The following is a 17,559-nucleotide window of genomic DNA, read 5'->3' as shown; positions in this document are numbered from 1 at the left end:
ACAAAAGTTGATTGGATACAACACTAGAATGTCATCTCTGGTTTAGAATTAAATCATTCAATGAAGGTTTTACTATGTTTTTCTAAATAAACATATATATATAATCTGCCACTCTAAAAAGCTGTATTATTTTTTCTAAAAAAATACCTGCAGTTGTGGTTTTCACTTTGGTGAACTTAGTGTCACAGAAACCAGATGATCTGTTTGCAGACTAAATGGATAGTTATAATCAACACTATAATGGCAACACCAAACAAACTGAAGCATTTTGTGGAGCCCTACTAGTGGCCCTGGGCCACCTGCCACCACAACAGCAGGACAACTTGGCTTCCAGTGCCCAAGCTCTACTTCAGACAACTATGTATGTATCTCCCCCAAACTTCCTGTTGTATCATTAATTGTGGGTTTACTTACCTCTGCATTGTCCCCCACTGCTGAGACCAGTGCTTTATGAGGCCTAATTTTCAGCCAGTCTCAGCAGAAGCTCTTAGACTATCCCCGCGCCTGGAGTGATTTGTCCCAGTCTTATACCACTACCTCCCCGCCGGGCTCACCGGTGTCAGTGTGCTTCCGCCTCCACTTCTGGCCTCCATTGTGGCCAGACGTCACCTCTTGCACCGCTTCAAGGAAAGCAGCAGGTTTTTCCTCTCACCCCCCCTTCCTCCCCCAAAAAACCAACACCAGCTCAGTCCCTTCCCATTTCATTTAACAACCCTCGCTGACACCTGCCATGAACCAAATACTCTGATAAGCACTGGAAAGAGTAATAAATGAAATATAGCTCCTGCCTTTAAGTTAACTTCCAGCATGGAAGAATTTTAATACATCACCATTAGGGCTGTCATGAGAATAACCACAGGATATGAGTAGTACCAATAAAGGAGAAATCAGTTCTACCTAAGTAAGGAAGGGAAGAGAAGACAAATGAATTCGGACATGAAGATGAGTTGGGATTTTTCCAGAAAGATGAAAAATCACATCAGTACAGGTAACTGAGGTCAGCAGAAGGCAGTGTTCTGTCGTATATTACGTGTACTTGGAAGCGCTTAGTGACGCTTAGTCTGGCCTGTGAGATGCAAGTCCCACTGGTCCCTCCAGCGCCGGCCCCCACTCCTTTTGTTCCATTAGCCACTCTCCTGCAACGTGAAGGCCTGTAGTGACACTTGAACACTAAGCAGGTTCAGAAGATATGGTAGCAAATAAAATAGAGTATCGGACTCTTTGGCGAGTTTTTTTTACACCTATATTTGGATTTGTAATGGAAAAAAAATAAACAACTCACACTCTCCGAAATCATTCTCTTTCCTTCATGTTTTTGTTTCCATTACTCCTACTTCTGGATATTTCCTTCACTGTGGTGCTTGAAACTCTGAATTCTGCTGGGTTTCCAGGAATGCTGTTGACAGTCATTGCCAAGAGAAATGTGTTTTCCCCTTAGGAAATTACATGTCCATTTGGTATTATTATTTCTGACCACTGTGTTGTGTTATGAGCATTTCTGAGGAATGAAAAAAAATGGCTTCCTTGGAGCAATTACAGGAAAGGAAGCTGGTATGTTACTTTCTTAAAAAATAAAAAAAAAAAAAAGTATACTTAGATGAGAAATTATCAGGAGAAAAATTGGAAAAAAAGGTAGGGTGAGATACATTCCCTGATAAAAACTTTACTTTTAGAAATATAAAATTCCTTACCAAGTTATTCAGATTTTTAAGTTGTTTCTAATTGAGGAATGACACTACAGAAAAGTGATTAAAACATAAATGTTTTTACCTCCCATGAATTATCCCAAAGCAAACTCCCATATAACTCCCACTCATCTCAAGAGTCACCACTGCCTGGATCTCAGAAACCTCCCTAATGGCCCTGCACACCCAGAAATCCACTTCAGAGCTCATTCAGGTTGTTGGCAAAGTCTGGTTGGTGTGGCTTTATGACTGAGGTCCCCATTCTCTTGCTCACTGTGAGCCAGGGTCCCTCCCAGCTCCTAGAGGTCACTTTCCATTCCTGTCTACATGCTCCATCTTCAAACCAGCAATGGTACCTCTAATCCTTTTAGCACTTTGAATCTCTAACTTCCTCTTCTCCCACCAGCCAGAGAAAAACTCAGATTTTGAAGGACTTATGTGATTAGGTTGGGCCCACCAGGATAATCACCCTTAAAGTCATCTCTGCTCTATAACGTAACCCAGTCATGGGGGTAATATGTCATCAGATTTACAGGTTCCACCCACACTCAAAAGGGAGTGGATTCCGGGAGGGTAAGGATTATTTGTTTCAATTTAGAATTCTGCCTGCCACAGACCACCTATTTTCTGCTGCTCTTCAATGCTACCTCTGTCAGAAATCCAGTATCCACATATGTGTAGGATATATGGACGAGTTTATGTAGAATCAACATTATTTCTTCCTTAAATGTTTGATAGAGTGGACTAATGAAGTCCTCATGCCCTGGGGTTTTCTTTGTGAAAAGGCTTTAAATTACAAATTTAATTTCTATGATATAAGACTTTTCAGGTTATCTATTTTCAAGTAAGCTTAAAACTTTTGTCTTTGTTGTAGATTTTGTACGTTTTTATCTAAGTTGTTGAATTTCTTAGCATAAAGTTGTTCACAAAATTACCTTGATTATCTTTTTTGGCATCTGTAAAATCTATAGGATGTCACTTTTCTTTCCTGATATTTAGTAATGTTTTATGTCTCATGTCTTCCCACATGTTGTTTTTTCCTGATCAGTCTGGCTCAAGGTTCATCAGTTTTACTGAACTTATTCTTGGTGTCATTTATTTTCCCAAGTGTTTTTCTGGCTTCTATTTAATTAATTTCTGCTGTGAACATTCTTATTTATCCTGCCTACTTTGAAGTTAATTTTCTTTTTCTGGTTTCTTACAGTGGAACAGAGGTCATTTATTTGAGATCTTTTTCCATTTATAAACTGGGTTTTTGGTGCTTTACAAACTTCTCTCTAAATACTGCTGGGGTCATGTCACACAAATTTTGATATGTTGTGTTTTTCTTTTTATTCACTTCACAATGCTCTTTTATTTCCCTTTAGATTTCTTCTTTGACCCAGGGGTTATTTAGAAATGTGTTACTTCATTTCTAGATATTGGGAGATTTTCCAGGTATCTTTCTGTTATTGATTTCTAATTTGGTTCCATTATGGCCAGAGAGTGTATTTTGTATGATTTTGTTTTAACGGACTGATACATCTTTTATGGACCAGGATATGACTTAACTAGGGAAATGCTCTATGGATACTTAAAAAGAATGTATATTCTGTTCTCATTGGGTAGACTGTTCTATAGATGTCACTTTGGTCAGGTTGATTGATGGTGTCCTTTTCTGTATCTTTACTGATTTTCCTCTCTAACTGTTCTGTCAGTTATTAGAAGATATCAGGGTGCCTGAGTGGCCCAGTCAGTTAAGCATCTGACTCTCAGTTTCAGCTCAAGTCATGGTCTCACAGTTTGTAAGTTAGAGCCCTCCATCAGCCTCCACACTAACAGTGTGGAGCCTATTTGGGATTCTCTCCCTCTCCCTCTCTCTCTGCCCCTCCCTGCTCATGCTCGCTCTCTCTCTCTCTCTTGCTCTCTCTCTCAAAATAAATAAACTTAAAAAAATTAATTATTAGAAGATGAGTATTGAAATCTCTGACTATATTTCTGGATTTGTCAGTTCCTTTTTGTATTTCTGTTAGTTTTTACTTCACGTACTTGAAGTTCAAACATACCAGGTGCATAAACATTTAGGATTTTTATTTATTCCTGATGAATTGACACTTTATCACTACAGAATCACCCTCTTTATCTCTGGTAGTATTATTGGCTCTGAAATCTATTTTGTCTGATATTAATATAGTCATTCTACTTTTCTTTTGACTAATGTTAGCATGATTTATTTCTGTTTTTTAACTTTTAGCTTATTTATGTCTTTATATTAAGATCCATTTCTTACAGGCAGCAAATAGTTGAATCTTGGTTTCTTACCTACTTTGCCTTTTGATTTGAATGTCGAGACAATTTGTATTTAATGTAGTTATGAATAGAGCTGGGCTTAAATCTGTAATCTTGATATATATTTTCTATTTGTCTCCTATGTTCTTTGTTCCAATTTTGCTTTTTTCTACCTTCCTATGAGTTAATTGGATATTTTATGCTTTCATTTTATCTCCTGCATTGGCTTATTAGTCATTCTTTGTTTTGCTGTTTCAGTGGTTGCTTTAGGATTTACAATGAACATTTTTAACTTTTATAGTCTTCAAATGACTTACCACTTGAAGTATACCGTAAGAAACTTAACAACAGTAAGCCTTTTCTCCCTCCTAGCATTTGTGATATTGTTGTCATATATTTTGCTTCTTTGATATGGTATTACTATTTTCTCTTTAAACAGTCAGTTGTCTTATAAAGAGATATAAATAAAAATTGTATTTTAAATTTACCCACATAATAACTATTTCTCTTTTTTTTAAGGAGAGAGAGAATCCCAAGCAGGCTTTGCATCTCCAGCACAGAGCCTGACATGGGGCTTGAACTCATGAACCCTGAGATCATGATCTGAGCCAAAATCAAGAGTCAGACGCTTAACCAACTGAGCCACCCAGGCACCCCATCTAATGTCCTTGTGCAGATACAATCTCCATCAGATATCATCTTTTTGCTTCAAGTATTTCTCGTAACATTTCTTTTACTTCCACTGGTAGTTAATTCTTTCAGTTTTTGTATGTCTGAAAGCTATTTTCACTAACTATAAAATTCTAGATTGGCAGGCTTTTTTTTTCTTTCATTACTTTAAAAGTGTTCCTCCACTGTCTCCTAGTTACATCATTTCAAGAAGAAATCTGCTGTCATTTTAAGTTTTGGTTCCTCTGTAAGTAAGATGGTTGACCCTTAAACAATGTGGAGAATAGGGGCGCCAACCCCCCATGCAGTCAAAAATCTGTGTATAACTTTTGACTCCCCAAACACTTAACTATTAATAGCCTGTTGAGCAGAAGCCTTACAGATAACATAAACAGTTAACACATATTTTGTGTATTATATGTATTATATACTCTATTCTTACAATAAAGTAAGAGAAAAAAATCCTAAGGAAGAGAAAATATATTTACAGTACAGTCCTGTATTTATCAAAAAGAATCCATGTTTAAGTGGACCCACACAATTCAAACCCATGTTGATGAAGGATCAACTGTGTATCATTTTTCTCTACTTTTAAGATTTTCCCTTTATACTAGTTTGAAGCAATTCCTTAGGTACTTTAATATAGTTTTCTTCATGGTTCCTATGCTTTGGAATTCTTTGAGCTTCTTGGATTTGTAGGTTTATGGTTTTAATATTTTAATATTTTTTTCAGATATTTTTTTTCTGTGCTTCCCTCCTTCAAAGACTCCAATCACATGGTATATGATGCCACTCTGAAGTTCACTTGTGGTTCACTGATGTTCTGTTCTTGCCCCTGTCCCCCTCTCCCCCACTTTCTTTCTCTGTGTGTTTCCCTTTGGATAGTTTCTATTGCTGTCTTCAGTTCACTAATTTTTTTTTAATGATGTCTGCTCTGCTATTATCCCATCTAGTGTATTTTTCATCTCTAGAAGTTTGATATGAGTCTTTCTTATATCTTCCATAATTCTATTTAACACGTTCAATATTTCTCACTTCTCAAATATATGGTATAGGTTATAGAACTCTCAATATCTGCAAATACCAATTTTTTAAAAATAGGTTAATTTTGATGTAATTAAAATGCCATAAAACTCACTCCTTTAAAGTGCACAATTCAGTGTTGTTGTTTTTTTAATATATTCTCAGAGTAGTGCAACCATGACAAATATGTGACTTTAGAATATTTTCATCACCTCAGAAGAATCCCCATGCCCATCACTCACCATTTCCCCCTTACCCCAGTCCCTGACAACCACTAATCTATTTTCTCAATGTATTTCTCAATGTATTTCTCAATGTATAATGGACATTTAATTATAAAAGGAATTATACAATATAATAATATATATATACAATATACAATATAATACAATACAATATTATATAAAATATTATATACAATATATATTGTATACAATATATATTGTATATTATATATAATATAATAATATAATATAATTATATACAATATATATTGTATATTATATACAATATACTAATAGCCTTTTGTGACTTTCTTCTTTGATTTAGCATGATGTGTCCACGGTTCATTCATGTTGTAGCATGTATTAGTACTTCATTATTGCTCAGTAATATTCCATTGTATGGCAGTATCATATGTTTCTTTTCCATTTCTCATTTGATGGCCATGCACATTGTTTCTACTTTTGGGCTATCATGAACAATGCTGCTATACACATTCCCACAAAGTTTTGTGTGGACCTCTGTTTTCAGGTCTCTTGGGTTTATTTACACCTACAATTGGAATGGCTAGATAGATGCAGTAACTCCATATTTAACATTCTGAGAAACCGTCCAACTGTTTCCACGGTGCCTGTACCAATTTACAGTGCTACCCACAATGTATGAGGGTTTCAGTTTCTCTGCATCCCTGTCCACACTGACTTTCGTTTGTCTTTTTTCTTGTAGCATCCTGGTAGGTGTGATATGGTATCACATAGTTTTGATTGCATTTCATTGATGGCTAATGATGTTGAGCATCTTTTTACATGCTTATTGGCCATTTGTACATCTTCTTTAGAGTAATGCCTGTTTAAATCCTTTGCCCATTTTTAATCAAGTTTTTGTCTTTTTACTGTTAAATTGTAAGAGTTCTTTATATATTCTGGATACTAGATCCTTATTAGATGTACAGTTTTCTTTCATTCTGTGGGTTATCTTTTCACTTTTCTTGATAGTGTCCTTTAAAGTACAGTGTTAATTTTTATGAAAACCAATTTATTTTCCCTTTTCTCACTTGTGCTTGTAGTGTCATATCTTAGAACTCATTACCTAATCTGAGATCATAAAGATTTATTCCTATGTTTCCTTGTAAGAGTTTTATACATTTAGTTGTTAAATTTAGGACTGTGATCCATTTTTAATTAATTTTTGTGTATGGTATGAGATAATGGTCCAACTCATTCTTTTGCATTGTGTATATCCAGTTTTCCCAGCACCATTTCTTGAATGTTTACCACTTTTATTATCTTTGTCACTTTTGGGTCAGTTTTTATTAATTTTTTCCTTATCTTGGGTTGTATTTTCCTGCCTTGCATACTTGATAACTTTTTATGGGATGCTTTACATTGTTAATTTTACTTTGTTGGATGCTGGGTATTTTTGTATTTATGTAGATGTTCTTAAGCTTTGCTATGGGACAGTTATGTTACTTGGAAATAGTTTGATCCTTTCTGTTCTTGCTTTTAGGCTTTATTAGTTGCTTGCAGAACAGCATTTAGTTTAGGGCTAATTTTACCCCTCTACCAAGGCAAAAACCCTTCCAAGTTCTTTAGTTGATACACCTTTTTTTAATGTTTATTTTATTTTTATTTTTGAGAGAGAGAGAGAGAGAGAGAGAGAGAGAGAGAGAGCATAAGCAGGGGAGGGGCAGAGACAGAGGGGACACAGAATCTGAAGCAGGCTCCAAACTCTGAGCTGTCAGCACAGAGCCCAACACAGCCTCACAAACTGTGAGATCATGGCCTGAGCCAAAGTCGGGCACGGAACCAACTGAGCCACCCAGGTGCCCCAATACACCATTAATTACAAGACTTTTCTGCTAGGCTGGTAGGAACAGTAACTACTTCCAGTTTGGACACTGTTCCATCTAAATCCTTTCAAGTGGTTCTTTCCCCAGCTTCTGGTGGTGTCTCACATGATAGTGCCAATCAGTACATGGCTGGAGCTGAAGAGGAACCCTCTGCAGACTCTGGAGCCCCTCCTTCAGTAGCTCTCCCCCCCGTCCACTACTCTGCCCTACAAAACCACCACACTGACCTCCCCATACCACCTCTGCCTTGTTTGAAAATGTGCCCAGAATTTGTTTTAATCAGCTGTGGCAAAATGACAGACATGGAGAACAACTGCCTTTGGAATAAGAGTTTATTACCCACAGCTCCTAAGAGGAGACAGGGTAGAAGGAAGGCATGAGGAAGGTTCAGGGATGCTAAGAGTCACCTTATTGGAAGGAAAGATTATAGACACTGATTAATTCTAGACCGCAGTAGAAAAAAAATATGTTTTACAAAATTTTAGGTACAGCTAACCATTCAGTGAGTAAAAACAGAATTTATGCGTTCAGACTATTAGTGAAAAGAAATTTTTAAAAGATAGTAAAGGGGCATCTCGTGGCTCATTCAGAAGAGCATGCAACTCTTGATCTTGAGGTTGTGAGTTCAAGCCCCACACTGGGTGTGGAGATTACTAAAATGAATAAATAAATTTTAAATAGATAAATAGGAAAAGAAAACTCATCATTCACATGAAAGGGTGTGGAAAGAAGAGTTAGAAATCACAAGAAAGTGAAGCATATACAAAACAGGATGACAGGAGTCAGACCAAAGATCTTTTAGATCAATAGATGTGACTATGTTAAGTCCTTTATTTAAGAGATACTTTCAAATTATGTTTTTAAAGAAGCCTATGATTTAAAGAGACATACTTCAAACAAAATGAGAAAAGATTGAAAATAAAGAAAAGGACACATATACCAGGCAGTGATGACAAAAAAAAAAGCAAAGTGACAATAATACCAATCAAATGAAAAGGAACACGGCATTGAATGAAAGTTTTCATAGTAGTACAAGAAAGCCGCAAAAATGATGTTGTCTCTTGTTTTCTTCTTTCTCAGGTGTGTGACATCTTGAAAGGGAGATGGTCAGTTTTGCTCATTATGCAGTCAGTACAATGGAACTAAACCTCATTAAAAACGTTTAGCCTTTAAATTGACTTTAAACCCTTTTTTTTTTACATTTATTTATTTTTGAGAGACAGAGCGTGAGCAGGGGAGGGGCAGAGAGAGAGAGGAGAGGGAGACACAGAATCCGAAGCAGGCTCCAGGCTCCAAGCTGTCAGAACACAGCCTGATGTGGGGCTCAAACCTACGAACCGTAAGATCATGACCTGAGCCGAAGTCAGACGCTTTACCAACTGAGCCACCCAGGAGCCCCTTGACTTTAAACCCTTTTAGTTGTATCTTTAATTAAAAAAAAAAAAAAAAAAAAAAAAAAAGGTCAGGATAGTTTCATGTTAGTAACTGCATGCAGTTTCCCTGGTATACATGATTTATCTGTGAAAGTCTGTGCTTCTAATCCTTAAATCATAAAAACACACTGATCAGGTGCACTACACGCCATCTACTGAGGTGTCTGACATTAGGCCATCGTACTGCTGTGTGTTGCTATTGAGAAAGGCAGGTGAGAAGAGCAGGTTCTTTTGTGGGACATGCTCTTTCGTCCGGAGGCCATGCACACTGCCTGACTCACACGCCTCTCTTGGCCTAGTGATATCTCACATCAGGTAGTGCTTGCTGAAAGGAAAAGGGGGAACAGGAATTAAATACAGTGGATTTGACATGTGTGTTTGTTCTGCATATTCCAAGTGTTTGACTCTTTTTTTTTTTTAATATAGCTAATGCTGTCTACCTTGGAGGCCAAGAAATGATGAAAGTGGTGGAGAGAGACAACGAAACCATAAGGGCACATTTATCTAAGGTAATCACTTTAATGCTGCAAAGCAGTAAGTAGATGGGCAGCAAAGTTTACTGAGCATGAAGGGCTAGAACTGGTTAGTCTGTAAGATCTCAAGGGTTTGTAGATTTCATACAGAGTTCTACTTCTAGTTAAAATATGGCAGTTCTAAAAGTTGCATAGGAAGGAAGTAAAGCTGACTACATACTTAAATACATACTTAAATATAGTTTACCACCTGTTTTTGTTAGGGGTTTTTTTTTTTTTTTTTCCGAATCAATGCTTCTCTCTAGGGCCTTATTCTGAGAAGACTCTCAATAGTATTTATAGAATAAATGAGTTATATTAACATGTGAGTAAAACACTGGACAAGAACTGACATCACTATGACCTGATGACTCAGCTTGTCTTTCTTTATTCCCCAGTGCATTAGAGTAGGAGTGTCCAGCTCTTACCCCAAGACCAGATTTCTATACAAGCAGATGCAGAAAGGCCAAGATTGAAATATTTAGTACTTGGGAGTTACTGCTGCAAGTTAGCTAGAGTCTTACACGAACACATTTGGAAGCACCAGACCCTGAAACTGTGAGGGTGCCATGGTTTAGAATATGTCTCAGTACCCTAGAATTTAGGTGGCCCTGGTACTCCCATGGCATCACTTGTCTGTCTGTTCATCCTGAATAGGATAGAGCTGCACTGTCTAAATAGGATAGCCGCCAGCCACATGTGGTTTCTTGTGGCTGGTCTGAAAGGAGATGTGCAATGAGGGTAACATACACATTGGATTTCAGAAACTTAGTACCCAAAAGGGGTACATGTTGAAATGATAATATTTTAGACCACTGAATTAATAAATAAAATAGATTATTAAAAGTAATTTCATCCATTCCTTTATGCTTTTTAGTATAGTTACTAGAAAATTTTAAATTACATTGTGCCTTTATGTTTCTGTTGGGCTGTGCCAACCCAGAGCTTTATAGTCAGTGCTGAACTGTGGCATCTGCTGGGTATAATGCAGCGCCCTTACTGAGTGGCCACAAACAGGGCCCGGGAGCCTACAGTCTACAAGTAAAATTTTAGATACCCCACCCCAGGTTTAGAATGTCTTTATAAGCTTTGAGACTTTGACTTAAACTTGCCACAGTGTTAATTCGTATTTCTAGAACCTCCCAATACACTTATCTTAAAGCATGAAATGTACATATGTTCTTTCAAAAAGTATTCTCAGAGTATTGATCTATAGTAGCTTCACTCAGAGAGAAGACTTTTGAAAATCTGTGTTTGTCTTAACGGCCACAGTGGTCATCTTTTTCTAAAATAGTATTTGGCTAGAGACTGAAATTTTGAAGCCAGAAGGAAACCCTCACTAGCTGAATGGAGGAGGTTGGGGCCTCAGAAGAACACTCTCTCCAGGCCTTTCAGCTGTTTCCAGTCGTTGAAGGATGTAAAAATTCAAGAAAAACAGTATTTTATTTTTCAGCTAGATTATAAGTGAATTTGTTTCAAAAAAGCATTTAAGTTCTCAAGGCTAGAAGTTCATAAAAACAACTCAATTCCCAGTTAATAATAAGACTGGCAGAAGCTCACTTCCAAAATTCACACTTGCTGAATGACTAGACCTGTCATGTGTCGAAGCCCATCTCACCACCTGTGTAAGCCAGCTGCTGTAAAATACTCATCATTTCGGGATTCTGTTTGTATGTTGTTCTCAGAAAGAGGTCAAAAGAAGGTGCTAACTTATTCCTGTCCTAAGTTAAATCCATATGCAAGTGTAATCATTCCCAGATCGAAGTCTGCTTACGGTAACTGTGGGAGCACTGTAAGTTTCCTGAAACTTTCAGGAGAGAAATACGGGAGTATAATGGTAGATGGCAGGCATTTCAAGGTTAATATTAACACAGTCACAAGAATAAACTTTTCCAACTACAGAAAACTGTTTTGTTTTGTTTTTAAGATAGCATTAAATGTACTTGTGGAATTTTGGAAAGCAAAGCATTGTTTAGTTTAATGATGCAAAACTACCTTGCAGTTCATTGATTATCATTTGTACCGGCTAAGTTTGATCTCTCCACTAGAATAATATAGTTGCAATTCCTAAGTGAAACGAGGTACAGAGAGACAGGAAGTTTATTGCAACTTTTTTTCTGTAATGAAAAAAGAGGAAACATGCTGTAATTTAATATTGGTAAAAGTTGAATCAACATATGTTTCAGTCTTGCTTGAGAAAATAAGGAAACTTGAAAGGGTACATACTTTTAGGAAGATGGTGGGCAATGCCTCTTGCCTTCCAAACAACCCTGATAAGTAGTTCAGCTTGAAAACCGATTTCCAAGACAAGACATATCCCTTTTTAGATACTCTAGTCAAGGATACCCAGTCCCATTTCAGGCCAAACATATATGTTCAAAAACTTCATACCTATCCAGGGCTTCCCTTCCAGGGAAGGGCTTCCCTTCCAGCCCTTCCAGGGCTACCTTCCAGTGTGAAGACTTTTTGAGCCATATATTTTGTTACAAAGATCTTATAGTGTGTCTCAAATATTCCACTAATTTAAGACAGTTCTAAAAAACGCATCTTTGTGCCATCCAGTCAGGAAGCCACAAGAAAGTTAGTCTAAAAATAGTCTCTCTGCTACATCATGTGGATGGCTTTTGGATTCTTTCTCATCTTCTAGAAAACTATCATCACCAGGCTTTGGTTCTAAATTCAAATTTTCTACCACTGGATTTCCATTGTCCACATGAAGAGAACTTTTTATCTTCTTGAGGAAACTGGACCTTTTTAACTATGAAAAATCCACCAGGCTGATTGCCTGCCTGCCTGCCCGCCTGCCTTCCCTCCCAACCTCCCTCCCAGGTCTAGAGACTTTATATACAGTATCAGACAGTTATGTTTATTAGCAGTGCTTTAATGCTACATAAAATTATGTCCCTTTCCTGAAGCAAATATACCAGACTCACAGTTATTGCCAAAAGACTATACTGTGTCCTTTGGCATCATAGGTTGTGTTCTTTCTTCACCTGACTGAATCCTATCTGCCCTTTAAAGTTCATTTATTTAGGGGCACCTGGGTGGCTCAGTCAGTACAGCATCTGATTCTTGATTTTGGCTCAGGTCAGGATCTCATGATCCGTGAGGATTCATGAGTTCGAGTCTCACGTCCAGCTTCACACTGACAACACAGAGCCTGCTTGGGATTCTGTTTCTCCCCCTCTTCTGCTCAAGCTGCTGTTCTCTCTCAAAATAAATAAACTTTAAAATGCTATATTAAAAAATAAAGTTTATTTATTTATTTTGAGAGAGAGAGAGGCAAGAAAGAGGGAGAGAGAGAATCCCAAGGAGGTTCCATGCTGTCAGTGTAGAGCCTGACATGAGACTCAGTCCCATGAAACGGGAGATCATGACCTGTGCCAAAATCAAGAGTCAGACACTTAACTGACTGAGCCACCCAGGCACCTCTGGATCTTATCCATCCTTTAAAACCTGGCTCCATTGTCATCTCCAGGAGGCTTTCCCAGCCCTTGGTTTTGGTTAGGTGTCCCTCTCCCAGTTCACCTGGCTCCCTGTGTAAAGTTACAATATTACATTTATCACAGAGTATTCAAATGGTCGGTTTGCCCTTTCCTCCACCTGCAGGTCAGGAACTATGTTTTTCTCATCTTGATATCTCTAAGTCTCAGCACAATGTACGATACCTGCTGAGTAATCAACAAATGCGTACTGGATGGATGAATGGGGAAGCCACTAGGGTAGAGAGTCTAAGTCTTCCCTGTGCCATGCGTCTCTTTGGCTCTCTCATGTGTGGACCCCTACGCAAAATAATTTGTCTAAGTGCATAAAATAAATACATGAAATTACTACAAAAAAAGCAATTATATTGAAGTATATTTATCAAAATAACTTAAAAACAAATTTGTGATACATAGTATATATACTTTATTAACACATTAAATACTGACATATAATAGCAGTCAGAATTAATACTGAAAATGTTTATTTTGATAAACATAAACATGTGTGTGAGTGAGGGAGGGGCAGAGAGAAAGGAAGAAAGAGAATCCTAAGTAGTCTCTGCCCTGACATCAACAGCAAGGAGCCCGATGCACAGCCCAATCTCACAGACTGTGAGGTCATGACTTGAGCCGAAATCAAGAGTCAGATGCTTAACTGACTGAGCCACCCAGGGTAAATTTATAGCAATGAGCATAAATAATTTTTTAGTTATCTTCAACAAGTTTACTGCGATTTGAGAATTTCCGTAATTTTATAGGTGACAAAATATAGGTGTTACTCATACTATTATCATTTATTGCCTGCATACATAATTGAAGCAAATACTAAATTATAGTTAGAGGTTAGCAAAAATAAAGATGTCATCTTTTTCCCAAGCAAGTGTACGTTACCCCTCCCCCACTGCCACTTCTGTACAAACCCACATGGACCCCTAGACCCCAGTGAAGAAGCCCTTCCTTGGAGACACTAGAATATAGGTTAGGCAGCACGGTGTTGTGGCTTGCGCACTGAGAACAAGAAGCCATGAGATGTTACACTAAAAAGACTAGATTATTTTGAAATGCTAGGGAGCCATTGTAGGGTTTAAGTAAGGAGTGATATTCACAATGTTTGACAACCATATGACACAGCCAGTGACCCATCAGAGTATGTGCCATCTGTGAACAGCCACCCAGTTGAGAGCTACCAGTTCACATCAGTCAGCCCTAGGAGTGTGGCTAGATTAACAAATGAGAGGGATTATTTGGGGGGAACATACAGAAAATATGGGATAAGAATGAAATTTGAGGTAGGGAGATCATTCAGAAGGCTTTTACAAGGACTCAGGCAGTGGGATGGGGGTGGAAAGGAGGTAAGATAGGGAAGATTTAGGAAGTAGAAGAACTTAGTACTTGGGAGCAGACTCTGTAACTACTGACCTGTGTTGCTGTGGGCCAGCGTAAAGGTGCCCTTCGTGTGTGCATGTTAGTTCACTGATTAAAGTTTTGAGTCTATAACAAAAAACAACAGCACTTAGTACTAAGTGAAAGAATGAGAGAATGGAGATGGAAGAATCTCAGATTATTTCTCTGTATTTAGATTGATAACAAGATAGGGAAGGAGGATCAGCTAGTTGGGGGAGGTGGTTGAGAGAGTAGTTGATTTGGGTACTTTGTTTGAGATACCTGTGGACACCCAAGTGGGCACACGTCTGGCAGGTAGCTGGCCGTACGGTGCGAAGCTTAGAACGGTAGTCCGGGCTGAATTTTGATTTGGAAACGGTAAGGATAGATTTGAAGCCATGAGCTTGGGTAATAGTAAGAAAAGGAAGTAGTATGTGGAGAGAAGACATCTAAAGATTGACCCTTGGGGAACACAGCTTAAAAGGTTGGGAGGAAGTAGAGCGGCTAATGGATGAGACGGGAGGGGGAGGGACAAGAATGAGAACCAGAATAGAAATAACCCCAAGGAAGAGAATCAACTGTACGTCTTCGCCACTCCTGTCCCAATTCTTTGGAGAACCCTGGGGTATGTTCTGCGTTAGGAGGCACCTGGTGTGTCTGAAGCAAATAGGTCAACATTCGTGTGTTCTGCCCTTGTTCTAAACTGTATGAGAATGTATGTCTCATTCACAGAAAAGTGAATTCGTGTTTGGTTTAGAAACTTGAAGTTTTCATTTAAAACTCACTTAGGAGGGAAATTCTAAACTGCCGTGACCATCTCTGGCCTCGGCGAATGGAAACAGCTGGTGTGTGCTACTGCCAGACGGAATCTGGGCATCACTGCCGGTCAGCAAGGGTCTAAAATTGTTCCCGGCGAGAACACACGAGGTGCAGCTTTCTGACAAAGGCAGACAGCAGTAGAAGGGCCGCCCTGCGCCCAGAGAGCCAGGCCAGGGTGACAGTGTTGTTTGGGAAAAGGGGCAAAGTGCCCTCAGGAACAGGAACCCCTCTGCTACGGCTTTTTCCCCATCCTGCTTAGCCCACCCGAGCCCAGAGGTGCACGTTGCCTTTGGGAACAAACGTTGTGCAGTTGTTTGCAGATTCGGGCATGCAAATCCTTCAGACATGCACACGTCCTGCTTAGCGGAGCATGGGAAGTGCTGCCCGGACCTACTAACCAGGTCTGCTTTCCGCCACGCCTCGGTCTGAAACTGATTGTGTTAGTTCTGCCTGTCTCATTTGAAGCCTGTTCAGAATGTCATAATCATCCTGGAAATACATAGGCTTGTTTTTATGTCAATCGTTTTGACCTTGAGAGCTTCATGTTACGTACGTGTGTGAGCACACCCTGAGTTCTCAAGTGAAGAGTGATTGAAAGGGGTGGGTATGCACTGGGGAGCAGAGTCTTCTCCTAGCCTGGGGTTCAAACTCCAGCTCCACCACTTGCTCACTTATGTGACCTTGGTTAAGCTACTTGACCTCACTCTGTCTGCTTTCTCATCAATAAAATGGTTTAGTAGTAGCATCTAGTACTATACATTTGTTCCAAAAATATAATGCTATAATTCATATAAAGACCTTTTAAGAGTATCTGGCATGCCCTAAGCATTCCGCTAGAAGTTTATTAATATTATTACAAATTTAGTCATACCCTAGATGTGCCTCTGAGTGCTTTAAAAAGACTATTTGCTTAACTTCTCCTCCCCCCACACACTTCTTCCTAGATGTTTTCAGTTCATCCTATAGTTAAAGATTTCGGTAATACTAAATATATAGCCAAGAGACCCTGGAATGCCCCAGTCCCATTCTAGATCCCAGCCACTGCTCCCCTTGAGATGCCCGAGGGAGATGTTGAACAGGAATGAACAGTGGTGAAGGAAGGCATAGGAGCACTTAATCTTTACCAGGACTTGGGCCAGTACCCTCATGCAGAAGATTCAGATGAGCTGAAAGTCCTAAACAGGACCCTTCAGCACATCTGCCAGTTTCCTGAGGCATATGACCAGGGGGAAACACAAACACAAGGGGATAGATTTGTTCCCGATGCCTCATACTCTGTAGCCTCACCAGAGGGAAATTGATGCCTCAGGTCAGCTTCGTACTCTAGTCCCAGGTAAAAAAGAGACAAAGCTAATCACTGGCTGGTCCAGCACCTTCTGTTTGGGAGTAGGTGGGTTCTGACCCTTTACGCCTGTGTTTAACACGGAAAGGAAAGAGCTCCACTTCGCAAGTCTGTTGGTTGCACAGTCATTCCCGCCACTGGAGAGGGGTCTGGTCAATAACCCGCCAGCCCTCACCTCCTCCTTGGGTGGCTTGATTTCCACCTGCTCCCCAAGGTGCCTGCAGAAGGGAGAGGGCTCAGTGGTCTTGCCCCCATCCTCAGCCACTTTTCTTAATCTTTGGGGATTTTAATTCTCATGTTTTCAAGAATGGTAATTGAGCCAATTCTGGATAAAAGGAAGAAAGGAAACAAGGTAAATTGGAAAATGAATTTCCTAAACTGCCTCCCTTTCTTTAACAACTCTTCAAGTTCCTAAAAATGGTTGCTTGGAAAGACTTGCAGTGAAATTGTAAAAGTTTGAGGCTGCTCTGTTCCCAGGAGGAATATGATTTTTAAATAACTGAAATGAAGAGGCTTATGTTACAAAACAGGTCTCCTTCACAGGTGCCGGGTCTGACTTTGGGGAGGGGATGAGCAGCAAGCAACCTGTTTTGGATTCTCCCCAGGGGTGGGATACAGTGCAGGAGGGTTAGTACCCTGAGCCTGGGAAAGCTGGAGGAGGGTGAAAACAGGGAAAAAAAGGCAGGACAGAGAGATCTCGCTGGGAAGTACCTAAATGTGTGTGGGTACTAATTTGACCTCTCTGTAAGCAGCTCGCTGCCCTATATCTGATCTTTTGCTTTTTTGATCAAAAACAAAATAAAAACAAAAAACAAACCCACACCTGTTGGGTGGCAGTTATTTCTGAAAAGGAAATAAAAAGTGGAGAA

At 39.1% G+C, this 17,559-nt stretch overlaps 1 protein-coding gene across 3 annotated transcripts in view; it reads left to right on the top strand.

Moving 5' to 3' along the window:
* The window catches only part of LDAH (lipid droplet associated hydrolase), a 113,116-nt gene that overhangs the window by 83,600 nt on the left and 11,957 nt on the right, over window positions 1–17,559 (top strand). For all 3 annotated transcript variants that reach the window (XM_025927335.2, XM_025927334.2, XM_086700095.1), the window contains one exon: window positions 9,576–9,658. In XM_025927335.2, the coding sequence (XP_025783120.1) occupies window positions 9,576–9,658 (83 nt within the window). The remainder of the gene's footprint in view (window positions 1–9,575; window positions 9,659–17,559) is intronic.

The sequence above is a fragment of the Puma concolor genome, chromosome A3, assembly GCF_028749965.1.
Source record: "Puma concolor isolate L17-30 chromosome A3, mPumCon1.1.hap2, whole genome shotgun sequence".
NCBI lineage: Eukaryota > Metazoa > Chordata > Mammalia > Carnivora > Felidae > Puma > Puma concolor.
Note: the sequence above shows the minus strand (reverse complement) of the source record. Positions and strands in the feature narration are given on the sequence as shown.